At 39.3% G+C, this 14,902-nt stretch overlaps 3 protein-coding genes across 5 annotated transcripts in view; 1 reads left to right on the plus strand and 2 right to left on the minus strand.

The window, feature by feature from the left end:
- The window catches only part of MARCHF5 (membrane associated ring-CH-type finger 5), a 54,929-nt gene extending 52,003 nt beyond the window's left edge, over window positions 1-2,926 (plus strand). Inside the window, exon 6 of the mRNA XM_022569352.2 lies at window positions 1-2,926. Within this exon, the coding sequence (XP_022425060.1) occupies window positions 1-117 (117 nt within the window). The 3' untranslated portion in view covers window positions 118-2,926.
- Window positions 57-14,902, minus strand: part of LOC149747287 (uncharacterized) — a 55,146-nt gene continuing 40,300 nt past the window's right edge. Inside the window, exon 6 of the mRNA XM_089897358.1 lies at window positions 57-14,902. This exon is cut by the window's right edge and continues 20,205 nt beyond it. The gene's annotated coding sequence lies outside the window, so the exon portion shown is untranslated.
- IDE (insulin degrading enzyme) overlaps window positions 824-14,902 on the minus strand; it is a 167,425-nt gene continuing 153,346 nt past the window's right edge. For all 3 annotated transcript variants that reach the window (XM_022569341.3, XM_022569339.3, XM_089897924.1), the window contains one exon: window positions 824-14,902. This exon is cut by the window's right edge and continues 43,674 nt beyond it. The gene's annotated coding sequence lies outside the window, so the exon portion shown is untranslated.

Raw genomic sequence — 14,902 nt, forward strand, 5'->3', positions numbered from 1 at the left:
GGTGGAATTGCTTTTGTTGCCATTAAAGGAGCATTCAAGGTTTACTTCAAACAGCAGCAATATTTACGTCAGGCACACCGCAAAATTCTAAATTATCCAGAGCAAGAAGAAGCATAAAACTGTGACTTCTCATTGTTCTGCAGTCCTCTCATTCTTATGAGTCTGTTGTGTTGTTTTGATTCCATCATTAATGCACAGTAGTGGAGACTTGCGATAAGCTGCTGCTCTCATATTTTTAAGAAGTAAAATAAAGCACTTAGGGAAGGGGAAACCCTCTCAGTAATCACGGAACCTAAGGATGTGATTTGTTTTCATTGTTTTGTATGTACTTCTTTTATGACGGTCATCTGAACCATTATCTTAGCATGGTGAACCTGAGTGTTGTTCATATTTTCTTCAGACAGAAATGTAAAGATCAAACTGTGCAAATATTTAAAAATGCACATGCTGTTTTATTCAAAGGCCTCTTTTGTACATGTTCATGTTCAGTGTTTTCTTAGAATCAGCAACTCAATGAAGGTACTATGAGGATTTTTCTCACTGGCATAATTTGATTACAAGCTAAACAGGAGTATATGTTAATATGAGGAAATGTAAATTAGTTATACATAATTAACAAACCAAAAATGTATGTAAACATTCAAATGATTATCTGAACAAATGCAATTTTGCTGTGTTATTCTTAACCCATGTGATATCCTCCAAAACGTGTAGGGTAAAAATTCACAGGGCTTCCAGATCACTTTTTCACTATTAAATTTTATTTATATAATGTTGACATCTCATAGTTCATATTGTAATTTTGACTCATGCAGTCTTAATTTGTGTGTGTGTGTGTGTGTGTGTGTGTGTGTGTGTGTGTGAGTGTGTGAGTGAGAGAGAGAGAAAGGCAGAGACAGAGACAGCGACATCAGGTCCTTCCATCACCGGAGTAAGGTTTTTAAATTCGTGTTTCTAGAAATTAGAACTGCCAGTTTATAGTAGTTTGAGCACAGAGAACGATTTGCAAAAAATAAAGTTATTTTCCTCTCCTTTCTCATCGATTCAGTTATTCAGGTGTTTGTTGATCACCTCCTACTTCCCCAGGCACTATGCAAAGTGTTGTGGGGATACAGTGGTGAACAAAACAGACTTGATTCCTGCTTTTATGTAGTTTACAGTCTAGTTTCAACAGGTAGAAAACCAGCAGTGAGTAAACCAAGGTGAGGCCTTGAGCTCTTTGTTTTTATACCAGTCAGTGAAGAAATAATTATGAAAACAAGTCTTGAGTAAATATTAAGGTCATTGTTTTTGTCAAATTATTATAAGAAAAAAAACCAATACTAATATTTTTAAATTTAAATTGCTTGTCATACTGAGGAGGCTAGCACCTTAATAGTCACTGTTTAACTAGTTTTATATTCATTTTTCAAAAGCAATTATTTATTTTAAGCTGCAGTAGTGACCCTTTTAATGTTCAGCGATCTGGTCTTGGAGTGATTTTCATCAATTAGTATTAAGTTTTTTAAAGATAGTTCCAAAAACCCTATTTATTTTCTTGTTCACAGCATCTAATGCATGGCAATATGAATGTTCCCCCTTACTGATAAGTGGCCACTTCTCTTTAGGATTGTAGCAAGTATAGATTGAGCTATGTTAGATTACAGTAGTATATGTTAACTTCAGTAATTTAAGACTGGTACCTTTCTATAGTATGAATGTCTTAATTTTGAGTTATAACATGAAATTTATGTGAATGGCTATTGAACAAAGTTGTAATTACTTGGGGAGGAAGGGAATATTTGACTGACAGTGAGCCTTATATTAAGATCACTGCTACAGTTCTGAAGGGGAGATATAAAACTATGATTATATATAAAAATAACAGATTATATAGCTGTGCTTATAAAATATATTGGCTTTCTTAAATTTTCAATATGAAAAGACATACTGGATATTTCCTGCATAATTTTGTTATATAGAACAGCTTTTAGCAGCCTTTACTAAAGTTACACAAGCACACAGTTCCCCATTTATTACTTTATGCCCAAAATGGGGGAATAATTGCTTGGATTTGTTTGGCATCGGGGCTTGTGAGGGCCAGAGAAACAACTCTAATCCTTTAGGGGCAGGGAGAAGGAGTTTTGAGGGCTGTGGGGAGGGAACTGCAAGTGCCTGGGGACCAGAGTAGCCTCAGCCCTGGAATTGAACACATTTAAATCTAAAGAGCCTTAGCTCAAGAAGTACCAGGTACCAGCCTCTTCAGAAAGTGTCCTGCACCACCCTGAATCAACAAAAGCATGGGCTGACTAAAGTTGGGTGGACCTAGGTTCAGATCCTAATTCTTTTAATAACTGTATGTATGACTTTCATCAAGTGACAACTTGCTGTCAGCTACAGTTTTCTTCATCTCTGAAATACAAGTAATACTTAGAAGACTGTTTCTAGGATTAACTGAGAATTTAAAGAAACAGAGAGAGGCACTTTAGCTAAGCTCAAAATAGCCTCTACAGAGCAGTGGTGTCTTAATTGCTGAACACTAGGAAAAGGGAACGAGGCAGTAAACAAGAAACATTAGGGGACAGATTAAGAGATGTTCTAGACTTTTGGGATGGGCAGGTATATTTGTGTTTTCCAGTTTATTTTCACGTTTCTTTACTGTGTTATTTCTATAAACTTTAATGTTTTAAACCTCTTTTATAAAATTCAATGACAACTAGTAGAATTCTCTTCTTTGCAGAATTTAACTTATCTCCAAAGTGGCAGAAAATATTGTTCATCATTAAATGATTATCAAATGACTGTGAAGAATATAAAATTAAACTGAGTGACTTGATTAGTCACTGCCTTGCTAACTGTGCTGTAATTTTTTTAAATGTCTTGTTTTTAACATAGCAGACTATCTCAACACTGGCTGGATTAGGTTAAATAAAGAATTTTTATGTCCTCTAGGTGTACTTTGTCTGTTGAACAACTTCCAAAACATAATTTGTTTATTCTGTACCTACTTAATTGTTTTTAAATCACAGTAATCGAGATACTAGTGAGATTTTCTCTTAGTACAAGTAATCTGAATTTTTTAAGAACTGTAAAGAAATTTGTCTTAATTTCATAAGCAGGTGAACCTAAATTCCAAGTATGTTCTAATTTTTAAAATGAATCCCCCCTCACCTACCCTCAGAGCCACTTGGACTATGATTAGACGAGATCTGTGGGTGGTCTTATGCCACAGGTATCAAAGTATACTCAGGTGGGCTGGGAACACAGAAAAAGTTGATTCCTCCAAGATACTAAGAACTTTAGTTTCTGGAGCAGATTAGAATCTTTCAGAATGAGTACATCAAATAAAGGCCTTTCCATCCATGGGGATAGTATTGTATCTAAGTCATTTCACTGTCACCGTCTGAGAGACAGACTAGCAGAGAAACAGCCATAGAGTCAGTCCTGGATGCATTCTAGCTGATGTTTAATGGTTGTAGGGCAAGTTACTTTACCTTTCAGATAGACCCTCAACTTCCTTATCAATAAGATGAAGATTATAAAACCAATCTCCTGGGTTATTGTGCAGATTAAGTGAGATAACATGCTGGGACACTTTGATATACAGAGAAACTAAACGTATCTGTGCCAACTTGGAGATTTGTTTGCCCATAACCTTTCTTTGGTCCCCTGGGATCTCGAGTTTGCTGCTTCTCTGCTACCTGCCACCCACGCACCCTCTAATGGGTATAGTGATGAAATGTTTAATTGCCTTCCTGGAACAAAGATCCTAAGCAAAGGGAAAAGAAGAAGGATTTGCAGCTCAGTGTAGAAGACTTGGACAAGTAACAGAGGCTCGGCTGTTCTGGTCAAGCCCATGTGGATTTATCGTACTGCTAACAGCTTGCCAAGGTTACTGTAGGCCAACAACATATCCTACTTTACCAGATGTTTGTTGAGCACCTGTATGAGCCAAGCACTGTGCTAATAAATCCTTTGATAGATGGGAAATAAACCTGCTTTGAGATGTTTAGAGTCTTCAAAGTACACAATAGATCTTAGTCTTATTATGGTATTACCCCCCCAAGAATGTAAGATCCATAAGGGTGCGTGTGCGTGTGGGGGTGTTTTACTTTTGTTTACTACTCTACTCCACAAATTAGCAGCATTCATGGGCTGCTGTTGAATACTTTGAAATCTTAGAAGATGTGCCCTCCTTAAATACAGACTGTCTCTAGTTTAAAATTAGCAAGAAACAATCTGTAACAGGACCTGAGAGGTAATACGTTCATGACCTTTTAATAATTCACATCGAACAACGTATTCTTATGTATCAGTGTATTTACCAATTCAGATAATTGTACACCAAAATTAAGACACATAAAGTACACAATTGGGACTTCCCTGGTGGTCTAGTGGTTAAGACTCCGCACTCCCAATGCAGGGGTCCGGGTTCGGTCCCTGGTCAGGGAACTAGATCCCACGTGCCGCATCTAAAAAAAGATCCCACATGCCACAAGGAAGATCTTGCACGAGGCAACGAAGATCCCTTGTGCTGTAACTAAGACCCGGCGCAGCCAAATTAATTAAAAGTGCACAATCTTTAAGTATAAATCTTGATACATTTTTACCTTGCAGTGTCACTCCAGTGCCCTCTGTTGTTCCAAAGGAAAACGGTATACAGAAACCAGTTCCATATCACAAAGTTGCGCAAGGAAGAGTGAACTTAGAGCTGAGAGAAAATAATTTGGCACAGGTAAGTAATGCCCTTTTTTATGGCCTTTCCTAGTCGATCTCTGAGCCCCCCCCCACTCCACCCACCCCACAAGGAAATATAATCTTGACCTCTTTTCAGTTAATAACTTTGAAAGTGTTTGGCATAGTCATTTAATTCTGATGTACTTGATTCACAGAAAGGGCCGTAAGTGATTAAATACCATATCATCCAGGATAATAAATGGGCCATTTTTTTATATTATGGTTTGGGGTGTAAACTGGTATGGAGGGCAATTAGTATCTTTCTAAATTACAAATACATGTACCCATTGACTCAGCAGTTCGAATTCTAGGAATTTTTCTTGAAATATATTTGCACTATATATTCCTTGCAGCAATATATGTAATAACAAGAAATTTGAATCAACCTAAATGTCAGTAGGGAATTGGTTAAATAAATTATGGTATATCCATATTGAATACTATATAGCTCTAAAAAAAACAATGAAAGAGCTGTTTACATAATGATATGAAAATATTTCTAACGAATATTTAAAAAAATAAAGGGACTTCCCTGGTGGTGCAGTGGTTAAGAATCCACCTGCCAATGCAGGGGACATGGGTTCGAGCCCTGGTCCAGGAAGATCGAACATGCCTTGGAGCAACTAAGCCCGTGTGCCACAACTACTGAAGCCTGCGCACCTAGTGCCCGTGCTCTGCAACATGAGAAGCCACCGCAATAAGAAGCCCATGCACGGCAACAAAGAGTAGCCCCGCTCTCCACAACTAGAGAAAGCCCGTGCACAACAATGAAGACCAACACAGCAAAAAAAAAAAGTGTACAATCAGTGATTTATACTGAAGTATAGTATAGTATAGTATTTTCAGAGTTGTGTAACCATTACCCCTATCTAGTTCCAGAACATTTCTATTCCCCCCAAAAGAAACCCTATACCAATCAGCAGTCTCAAAGTCCCCCTCCGCCTGGCCCTGGAAACCCCTAATTTACTTCCTGTCCAGATTTGCCTATTCTGGACATTTCCTTTAAATGGGGTCATATATTATGTGGCCATTTGTGTCTGGTTTCTGTCACTTAGCATGTTTTCTTGGTTCATCCATGTTGTAGATGTTTCAGTACTTCATTCCCTTTTACAACTGAATAGTAATCTATTGTTTGGATAAAACCACATTTGGTTTATCCATTCATCCACTGATAGACATTTGGGCCCTTTCTCTTTTAAACCTACTCCAATCATGCCTTTACCCCCTACATCCCACACTTCAAAACTTCTCTAAACAAGGTCATGAGTTACCATATTGCTAAATCCAATGGTCAATCCAATCTAATGGTCACCTCATTTAACTTATATAAAGTATTTGACAAAGTCATAGCTTCATTCTTAAAACAGTTTCATTTGGCTTTTGGAGTACCACCCTCCCGATTCTCTTCCTACCTCACTGGCTGATCATTTCCAGTCTCCTTCATTAAATCTGATTTACCTCTCCAACGTCTAAGTGTTGAAGAGCCCCAGGGCTCAGTCCCTGGACTTTTCTCATTTACACTACCTAAGTGAACTCATCCAGACTTCTGACCATCCATCAGATGATCTACCTTCTATAATATAATAACTCCCAGATTTTTATCTCCAGCCCAAATTACACCCGTGAATTCCCGATGAGCATTTCCTATTCAACATCTTTATATATATATATATATATACACACACACACACACACATATATGTATATCATCTCAAATTATCCCAAGCCATGTGCAGACTGGTGCATGGAGGGTGAGATGCTACATGGAGAGAGAGGGGGTGAGGGAGACATGTGAGTGATGGAGCCATCTTGGAAATGAATCCTCCAGCCCCAGCCTGCCCCAGCTAATGCCATGTGGATCAAATACAAATTACTTGGCTAAACCCTTCCTGAATTCCTGACACACACAATTGCCAACAAAATTAAACGAAGTGGTTTGTTATGCAGCAATAAATAACTGAGACACGCAGTGACAACCATTAGTTACTGGTGTGAGACATCTTAGGGGGTGGAATTCAAGTATTTCTGGCTCAGGTGTTAAGGGCATCCCTGTGGTGAAGGAGGCATGAAGATCCCTCCCCCTGAAGCCAATACACTTTGAAGCTATCCAGCTCTTCTTGCTCTGATGCTGTGTCCACCAGACAGTTCTCAGAGGCCCACAGAGACCAACCTAAAGAAGACGCTGCCTGAATCTTTTGTGTCCCATCCTGGCCTTGATGGTACCCGGGGTGAATTAGTAAAATGGTCTCTGTCTTTCCCTGCAGCTTAATCACTAGGCAAGAATGTGCTGATTGTGAGGTCACAAGTATGCTAGTATGTCCATGTGAGAACTATAATTCTCACCATAACTTAATAAATGGGCATTCTAGGATCTGCCTCCTCGTGAAAGCTTTTCAGTTAGTTGGTCTTCAAGGACAGAGGAGAGCAAGTGTTTGAGTCTTCAGAGCAGAAGAGGGACAATTTCAACTGGTTTTTATTTAGACGATTCACCTATGAGCCAATTCCTGATGTACTTGTTTTCTATTCATCTACACTCTTTCTTATACCCATTTAGCATGTGAGAACATGGAGGTTAAGTGCCCTAAATGCTCCCCTCTCCTTTCTCTGCCTATTCTATTTTCTCATTCTCCAAGACTGTGATGTCTCCCACATTTCAATGATTTTAAATATGAGGTCTTTTTTTATTGTTTTAATTTTATACCGTAAAATAAACAATTTTTAAAGGTAACAACTCAATGGATCTTTAAACACATATATTTTTTTATTGAAAAAAATCCACATATAAGTGGACCCACACAGTTCAAACCCATGTTGTTCAAGGGTCAACTGTATACCCGTGTGACAACAATCTACACCATATAGAACATTTATTTCCATCTCCCTAGAAAATGCCCTCTTCCCAGTTAATACATCCCTCCCAAGACACAACCCTCTTCTGACATCTATCAACAATCTTTTTAATTTTAGCCATACTGGTGGGTATATAGTAATAGTATCTCATTACCATGATGTAATTCTTAACAAAGGTTGTTAAGGTTACAACCAATGTGCTACCTCAGCCCTCAGGCTGCTACAAAAGAGGGTTAGTAACTGGCAAGGGTTTGATGGCTTTGGCTGAATAATCAAGCAACCCCAATTTTTAGTTATTAGAATAGTGATAATTCAAATCATAACTCTATTTCCTCGTGTATATATAGAAAGAAATCTATTGCTATACATATGAATGAGACAAGACGTGAGTCCTGCCCTCATGGAGCTTGCAGTCTACTTTTATAAGAAAGCTCTTACTTCTAGTTCATACAGCCACTAACATAACGTAATTTACCTATTTGACACAGATTTCTAAGAGGCTTTGAAGGCTTTGCTGTGCCCTGTTCTTCACTAACAGCTGCTTGTCCTGATTTTGTTGGTTGTTCTCACCAGTGTAATTATATGTCAGTTAATGGTCCTTTCCTTCTTACAGTAATTAACCAAAACCATAAACTTCCTGCAAAATTTTATTTAACCAGTTCGACATCCCTCTTTTTCTGAGGTATTGATGATCATATTTCTTTTCAAAGCTTTTCACCAAACTACTCTCTAGAGCTCAAAAAAAAAGTCTTATTTTCTTATGTTCTTATGTTCTGCCTTTAACGATCCAACTGTCTTTCAAAAGTTACTTGACTTTAACTTCCAGCCCTTCTCTTGCAATTTTCATTTTGACTATCCTATTTTGAATTTCTAAGAGCTTTTAATTATTCTCTGAATTTTCCATCTTTTATTTTTCCATATAGCAATAGCACCCTGTCCTTGACCTTGGCTTGTGGATGTAATATCTTCTCTTATCTCCTCAGATTATTATTAGTTGTTAAAAAATATTTTGTTCTACTCTCTGCATTGCCTATTTCCTCTGAACTCTTTTCCTTGAGAGCCTGGTGATCCTTGGTTATCCTTTCATATTTAAAAGTAATACACTAGGGACTTCCCCGGTGGTCCAGTGGCTAAGACTCTGCACTCCCAACACAGGGGGCCTGGGTTCGATCCCTGTTCAGGGAACTAGATCCCACATGCCGCAACTAAGATCCTGCATGCTGCAACAAAAGATCTTGTGTGCCATGACTGAAGATCCAGCACAGCCAAATAAATAAATAAATGTTTTTAAAAAATAAAAGTAATGCACTAAACAGCTGACTGGAAGCTCTGTAGGGATGCAAAATGCCTGTCAATTGGTGGCCTTCACTGTGTAGTGAAAAGGTAGAGAGCCAACTTTTCTTTTGGGGAAGACCTCCGTTAGTCAGCATCTATATTAGTCAGCCCCTTTCCGTTACAAACCACCACAAAATTTCAATGGCATACAGCACAAGCATTTATTTCTTCCTTCTCCCCTCTTCAGGTTGGCTCTGTTGGGCTTGGACCCAAGCCTCAAGTTGGGTTCAAGTCTGCTCCACATGTCTCTTATCCTCCTATACCAGTGTCTGTCCCCATGGAATATTGTTTTCATGGTGAAAAGCAGGAGAGCAAGACAGCAACCCAACCATGCAAGCTTATTTCAAGTCTCTGTTCATTTCACGTCTGCTAATGGGGCCAAGCAATTCACATGGTCAAAGTCAAGGGATGTGGCACTATACCCTACTTACTATGAGGCCCGGCAAGAATGAGGATGTGAACTTTATTACACTGAACTTTATTCAGTGTAATAGAGTTAGGGAGTTAAGAATTGGACAGGGACTTCCTTGGTGGTCCCGAGGTTAAGACTTTGCCTTCTAATGCAGGGGGTGCAGGTTCGATCCCTGGTCGCGGAGCTAAGATCCCACATGCCTTGTGGCCAAAAAGCCAAAACATAAAAACAGAAGCAATATTGTAACACATTCAATAAAGACTTAAAAAAAAAATGGTCCACATCAAAAAAACAAAAACTTAAAAAAAAAGAATTGGGACAAATAATCCAATCTAATATTCCACTCAGTGTTTTCAAGCCACTCATTGTTTTCCCTAAACAGCCCTTCCATCTACTGTCAGGGGTGAATAAACCAAGCTACAATTGTTCTTGAGAACAGGTAGGGGGATTAGGGCTCTCCCTGACCAGTGACAGCAGTCTGTCCTTTATTCCTCTCATTTTCAGTCTAGCCCTCAACTACTATTAACCCCACTTGCTGCTCTCCATGTGCTTACTCTTCTTTTTTATGTGGGGACCACACTGCGAAGCTTGTGGAATCTTAGTTCCCTGACCAGGGATTGAACCCGGGCCCCCAGCAGTGAGAGTGCTGAGTCCTAACCACTGGACTGCCAGGGAGTTCCCTACTTACTGTTCTTAAGTTCTGAACTTCTCAGGTTCAATTTCTCCAAAGAATACACCTCTGGTATCCTGTGGGAGTGAAGGAGGTAGACTTGCTCGATTGCCGGAGCTTTGAAAAAACTCAAACTAACCTCCTGCTTTCACCCCTGCCTTCTGAGGTGTTATGATTCCTAGTCTCTCTCATTAGTTTTCCCTTCTTCAGGTGCTTGTATATTTACCTTTACTCGGCTACAGTTCCCACTCCATTATCTGCTTTTTGACAGCAGTAGTTGGGATTTACAATTTCATCAAAGATACAGTTTGTGATTTTGTTCCTCGTTGGTTTGGTTTGATTCTGGAGTGATTTCCAAGAGTTGGAGAGGCTAAACGGGTCTTCTATTCTCATCCTTAAAACTGGAAATCTAAAGGAGAAAAATAATTTTTAAGCTATCATTTGTTGATTGCTTACCATGTGCAAGGCACTTCTCTAAGCAATTTACTCACGTTATTAAATCTTTACAAAGTCCTGAGAACTAAGTATAATTATGATTATGCCAATTTTACAGGTGAGGAAATGGGGGCTGAGTGAGGTGAAGTCACTCAGCCAAGGCCAACAGACTGGCAAATGGTGGAATCAAGATTATAACTCAAGTCTGTCTGTGAGTCTGCACTGTGAGTAGATTTTGTACATGGTGCCCATTTACCCTTCATCCTTTGCTAAGGACAAGCTCCCAGCCAGACTCCATGCTTGGGGACTGGGGCTGCACAGATCAATACAGGGGGCCCTGCTCTCAAAGAATTGACTATTCCTGAGGCTCCAGCTAGAAGTGCTTACCCTGTCCTTTATGCGGTTACAATTCTGCCAAAAGTATCTTTTAGAGAATGTACTCCTTAACATGCCATGTTTACCAGGCACTAGTATAGATTTCCTAAGTTCTGAACATAGAGGTACCAGGAGGAAATTCTTTTGCATCTTACTCTCTCTGCCAGTGTTTGGCTGTCTTTGGATATTGACAAATCTGACACTTCCTGTAGAAAGTAATCATTGTCTAAAAATGTGAAGGATTGTAGAAATTGCCAAGTTCCATGTAGTTGTTTTTTTTTAATGTATTTATTTGTTTGTTTATTTTTGGCTGCGTTGGGTCTTCATTGCTGCGAGCGGGCTTTCTCTAGTTGCGGTGGGCGGGAGCTACTCTTGGTGGTGGTGTGCGGGCTTCTCATTGCAGTGGCTTCTCTTGTTGTGGAGCACAGGCTCTAGGCACGCGGGCTTCCGTAGTTGTGGCTCTCAGGCTCTAGAGCGCAGGCTCAGTAGTTGTGGAGCATGGGCTTAGTTGCTCCGTGGCCTGTGGGATCTTCCTGGGCCAGGGCTTGAACCCATGTCCCCTGCCTTGGCAGGCGGACTCTTAACCACTGCACCACCAGGGAAGTCCAAGTTCCATGTCGTTTTTATCAGAAAACACTTCATGTTGTCAGTTTAGAAATGGTCTAAGAAAATCCCCCAAATGCTACACATTCAAAAAATACCACATTCACAATATAAATCTATCATATCTCTTTTATAAAAATAAATTATTATAACAGTATTGTATGCTATAATTTATAGAGTCAAACATAAAAGTATAAAATAAGAAGTTAAAGTCTGCCTCGCCTTTTCCTCGCATTTCCTTCCTAATTTCCTAAATATCATGTGCTTGTTGTAAAAACTTCAATTGATATAGAATCTGTAAAAAAAAAAAAAATAATAATAATAATAATAAAAAACAGAAGCCTCAAATAAAATAGAGTTGGGAGACCAGAAGGGTGAGTTCTCATGGTCTGGATGACAGCAGAGCCCAACAGGAAGAAGAAAGACTCCTCTTGTTTCCTGGTAACAACTCAGCCAATGAAAAGCCAGTCACTCTTTCTTTACTATAGCCCTCTGGACTTCCTTTCTCCTCTATAAAAGTTTCTTTCTCTTGCTGTGAAGGGACTTGCACTTGGCTCACCTTGGTTGCAGACCCCAAAATACAATTCTGTCCTGATCTTGAATAAACCCATTTTTGCTGGAGAAATAATCTGCAGTCTATTTGTTTTAGGTCAACAAAGCATATCCTCAATCCCATTTCCCACATGTAACTAGTGTCTATCTGTTTTTGATATTTCCATCATCTTTTTTATGTTAGTTTAAACTAACTCACAGAAGTCTTTGGGATTGATAACTATATTTTGCTGAGCATTCCTTGGGTACCACTAATTATGTATAAACTGGGAAAAAACATATTTCAGCCTTAGGGGATTTTGTTTCCTTTTGTTTTGATTGTTGTGTTTTGAAGTCCAGGCCCCAGTGAAAGTTTCCCATTGAAGAAGAAGCCAGTCCCCACAGACCCAGCACAGTTCATCTCAACTGTAGGGTGGTTTTTAGCAAATGGAATATCACCTTTTATACTGGGAATAAGGAATTGTGTTACCGGGAAAAATGCAATTAAGATTCTCAAGACGGAGGACATGAGGAGGGGAAAGGGTAAGCTGGGACGAAGTGAGAGAGTGGCATAGACTTAATGCACTATCAAACGTAAAATAGATAGCTAGTGGGAAGCAGCTGCATAGCACAGGGAGATCAGCTCCGTGCTTTGTGACCACCTAGAGGGGTGGGATAGGGAGGGTGGGAGGGAAATGCAAGAGGGAGGAGATATGGGGATGTATGTATATGTATAGCTGATTCACTTTGTTATAAAGCAGAAACTAACACACCATTGTAAAGCAATTATACTCCAATAAAGATGTTAAAAAAAAAAAGATTCTCAAGACGAGATGCTATGGACTCCTTGTCTCCTTACCAAGGCAAAATACCATTTGTAAAATGTACATTTATTGTGGTTTTCACCCTATAAAATTAATACATTCCTTTTGTAAAAATGTTAACATTACAGATATATGTAACATAGCAAATAAAAGTCAACCTACTCCCTAGCCCCCAGAAATGACAACAGTTTGGAATATATTCTTCCAAGGTTTTTTATTTTTCCCTATAGAGCAAAACTTTTCTGTTTTCTTAATTTCCTAAATATTATGTACCTGTTATAAAAACTTCAATTGATAAAGATGCGTATCAAAATTTAAAGTGAAAGTTTTCTCCCTTCCACATCCTAATTCTTAGAATTAGTTTGGTGTATATCTTCCTTTACAGACGTTTTTCTACATAGATACTAAACATCTATATGGCTTTTTTTTTTTAACACAATAAACCTATTCTGTAACATACTATTTTTCACAAAAAATATATCTTGGGCTATTTTCCGTGTCTATTCGCGTAGCTCTGTCTTGGCTGTTTAATAGTTGCATAGTGTTCAGTGGTATTGGATATATCAGTCCTATTTACCCAATCCATTTTGGTTGTTTCCTTTTTACACATTTGTACAAGCATTTGTCAAGTCTAGTATAGTAGTTACCAGGATGGACTCTGGAGTTAAACTGCCTGGATTGATACCAGTTCCAATTCCACCACTTTGTAACTTGTGCAAGTTACCAGACTCTTTGTGCCTCAATTTCCCCAGCGTAAAATGAGAATTATAACACTCTATAATAGAGCGTACTGTAAGAATTAAATGACACAGACGATATACAATGCTTATCTCATTGCTTGGCACACCAAGTACTCATTAAATACTGGTTCTTAATGTTTATCATTAACAGTAAGATTAATAAATGGTCCCTATTATTATAATTATCATCATTCTCAAGAAAGCAAAAAACAGAGTAAATTGAGAAAGTAGTAATTAGTAGCTAATTAGTAATCAGTAGTTAAGAAAAATTATATCATTACCACTTAAAGATACTTATTCTACCTGACAAGTCAGTTAATGAAAGTGTATTTTAGGATGTGAAGAATTTTACATTAAGCTAGTTACACGAGAAAGTCTGAATGATTTGTGTTTTAAATAAGAATGAACAGGCCTCTGAGGCCCAGAAGGGAAGACATTAACTGGTAATTAGAAAAATCAATCTCTTAGCTGAAAGTTTTAATAGCTTCCTTTGTTCTTTCATCCTAACTGCTACCTGGACCTAAGCAGTGGCTGGAGAGAGGGCAGAGCCGTGAGGGTTCCTAGCGGGGCTTCCACTCAGGGCCTCATGGGGACTAGCAGCGTCTCAGGGCGTGTCCTACATCTTGGTCACCTTAATATCGTGAATACCTTCCCACTAGGGATTAGTGTCCCTCTTCTATAGCTTAGGAAACTGAGGCTCAGAGACCACGTCATTTAGGGTTTCTGGTTTGCATCTCTCAGAAACCAAGGCTGACCGAACTGAAGGGGATTTTTAAGCAGGGATGTTGGGAGCTCATAGGGTGGGAGGGGTGGCTGGAGAGCCTGAACAAGAAACAGGCAGGATCTCGCAGGTGACATGAGGCAGAGGCAGGAAGCAAGTCCAAGCTTTTCAACACTCAGATTTTGATTCCAGAATCTGGAAACACCTGATGGCCAAATGCTTGAGAATGGGCGCACAGGCCAGCAGCTTTGGCATCACCCGGGAACTTGTTAGAAATGCAGAGTTTCAGGCCCCACCCTGGACTTCCCAAATCCAGATCTACATTTCAAGAGATTCCCCATATCTGTGCATGCTACAATTTGGGAATCAGTGGGCAGAGCCCCTAAAAAACATCTAATCTCTGATCAACTTCCCCATGGGGAAGAGGTGATTCCTCAACAGGAAATCTGGGGAGCTGCTCAGAGAAGGAAGAGGAATGGACTCTAGGAGAGCCATAAAAGGCATCCCTGGGATTCCAGCGCAGCCTGATCTGCATCAGGCTGCCTCCTCCTATCCATCCTCAGGACATGTGGACAGACAGTTCCTGTTGGCAGCAGGACAGGGTTTTTCACTCTAGATCAGATTTCTTGGAGCTGATGACATCTGGGAGATCTGAGAGAGGGCTCTGCTGTAACATCACTGATCTTTTTA

The sequence above is a fragment of the Delphinapterus leucas genome, chromosome 16 (assembly GCF_059928025.1).
Source record: "Delphinapterus leucas isolate spDelLeu-1000000601 "Yukka" chromosome 16, BTC_Dleu_Yukka2, whole genome shotgun sequence".
Taxonomy (NCBI): Eukaryota; Metazoa; Chordata; class Mammalia; order Artiodactyla; family Monodontidae; genus Delphinapterus; species Delphinapterus leucas.